At 40.8% G+C, this 2,173-nt stretch overlaps 1 protein-coding gene across 1 annotated transcript in view; it reads left to right on the top strand.

Moving 5' to 3' along the window:
- Positions 1 to 6: 6 nt before the first annotated feature.
- The window catches only part of SIK1 (salt-inducible kinase 1), a gene marked incomplete at its 5' end in the record, with an annotated part of 12,077 nt that continues 9,910 nt past the window's right edge, over positions 7 to 2,173 (top strand). The window contains 2 exons of the mRNA XM_011954118.1: positions 7 to 87; positions 573 to 689. Of these exons, the coding sequence (XP_011809508.1) occupies positions 7 to 87; positions 573 to 689 (198 nt within the window). The remainder of the gene's footprint in view (positions 88 to 572; positions 690 to 2,173) is intronic.

Genomic DNA, 2,173 nt, shown 5'->3' with positions numbered 1-2,173 from the left:
GTGGGTTTTTACGACATTGAGCGGACCCTGGGCAAAGGCAACTTCGCGGTGGTGAAGCTGGCGCGGCATCGAGTCACCAAAACGCAGGTGCGTGGGGGCAGCGGGACCCAGCCGGCGGGGCCTTCCCACTGGGCCCGGGGCACAGACCCTCGGCGGGTGGACCCCATGCAGATTCAGTGCTCCAGGCTTGATTGTCGTGGTGGGTAAACAGTAACCGTTTTTAGTTCGGTAAAGAAAAAAAATGCTTTATGTTGCTGCATAATTTGCACATATATTGGGAGAAAGCAGAGAGGATAATGGCAAAAAAAGGACCAACCTGAGAGTGCAGTGGTTCATGGACTCAGAGCTAAGCCCTGTAAAGTGAGCCTGCAAATACTTAAGGTACTTACTTAACTCGGATTATTTTAAATAACATTAGTGGTTACTTTGGTTATGTTTTCCCAACTTCTTGTGATCTTTTGTAGACAAAGTGTTGAGAAATTAACTTGCCAAAGATGAAATGTGTAAATTAGGTTGAGGGTTTTTTTTAAAAAAACAAAACAAAATATCCTTTTTCTTTTTAAAATCTGTAGGTTGCAATAAAAATAATTGATAAAACACGATTAGATTCAAGCAATTTGGAGAAAATCTATCGTGAGGTTCAGCTGATGAAGCTTCTGAACCATCCACATATCATAAAGCTCTACCAGGTAAGGGGTCAGCTTGCCTTTCTCTGCTAATCCTGGCAAATGTGTTGTGTTTTATTTCCAACAACGGAAGTCTGCAATTTCTGAAGGTGGCTTCCCTTTTGGGGAGTGTGTGGAAGTTGGGCATTTGGTTATATAAGGTCAATAGATTGATTTTTATAGGCTGTGCAGATATATTTGCAATTACTGCTTTTGGATCATATTTGAGATTTGCTTCATTAGAATTTTATTTAGTATCCTAACGTGATCCAGTTTTAAATGTGTAGAGATCTGTTGTAAATCTGCTTTACTATGAAAACAGACAAATGCATCTGTAGGTATTGCCACAGGTCACACATTTGGTATAAAAGGACAAATTTGAGTGAAACTGGAAACTTTCACCTTTGCAGATAATTATTAAACTTTAAAGCCAGCTGCTCTTACCGGTTTTCGTTAGTTTATTTTTGCAAGGACATTAGTGAGCATTTGTTTTCCCTATTTAAACTCTTCCATGAAAAACGGAGAGATGAAAATACTTTTCCATAGTAAGAGCAAGGAGCTTGTCATTTAATCCACGCTAGGGACATGCCTTGCCCTATCTGTTGGTTTATTTTGTGACTTAATTTTTGTTCTCATGTTGAAATTAATAAATCATCAGGAAATAAGTACTAATCTAATTAGAACAGCAAAGCAATCATTTACACCTCCCTAATGATAAATGGCCACTTTTGCAAGGGTGAAATCAAGTCTTGTTGCAGAAGAAGTTCTTTGCGGGTGCTATTTCATCCATTTGTGTTGGGTTGAAGTTCCTCTTAATGGTTCGTGTGAAATGGAATGTGAGATGACTGGGATGTTGTGTGTGTTTGTGCAATTGGGACGGCTCGGTGTACAGTGTGGTAGGAGAGAGAATTATGATTTGAAATTATCCCCGAAAAGCCTCTGCACTAGATTAAAATAAAAGTAGCAGTATTGGTGGAGCTTGTGTTCACCGTGAGGAGTTTGCTCAGCGTCTTTAAGCACAGAATTCATGCCGTATTCACCTGGTTTGTGTTTTGTTTCTGTTGTCATTTTTAAGTTGTGTGCTCCATGGTATTGGTGTACTGCCTGTGCAGCGTGCCCAGCCCATTTCCTCAGGAGTGGGCTGAGCTGGTTTTGTTTCTGACTTTGCTCAAGGCCTGAACCCTAATGGTAGTACCTTCCTTTTCTTCCTGTTCTTCTCCTTTGCCCATTGTGTGGAATTAGCTCGTTAAAGAGACAAATTGCCAGTGTGATTGGTGCTAGAGGTCTTTTCTGGAGGTGCATTTTCTTACTGCTGCTGTATGTGATTCTTAACTGTTGGGAGATGATAGAATTTAGTGGTGTAGCAATGACTTTTATTCCTCTGGTTTTGACACTAGTGTCTAATTTTCTTTTCTTTTCTTTCCTCGTCCTTTTTTTTTTTTTTTGAGACGGAGTCTGGCTCTGTCATCCAGGCTGGAGAGCAGTGGCGCGATCTCGGCTGACTGCAA

This window comes from Colobus angolensis, unplaced genomic scaffold (assembly GCF_000951035.1).
Source record: "Colobus angolensis palliatus isolate OR3802 unplaced genomic scaffold, Cang.pa_1.0 Scaffold38, whole genome shotgun sequence".
Lineage (NCBI taxonomy): Eukaryota > Metazoa > Chordata > Mammalia > Primates > Cercopithecidae > Colobus > Colobus angolensis.
The sequence above is the reverse complement of the archived record's forward strand: the minus strand, read 5'-3'. Positions and strand labels throughout refer to the sequence as shown.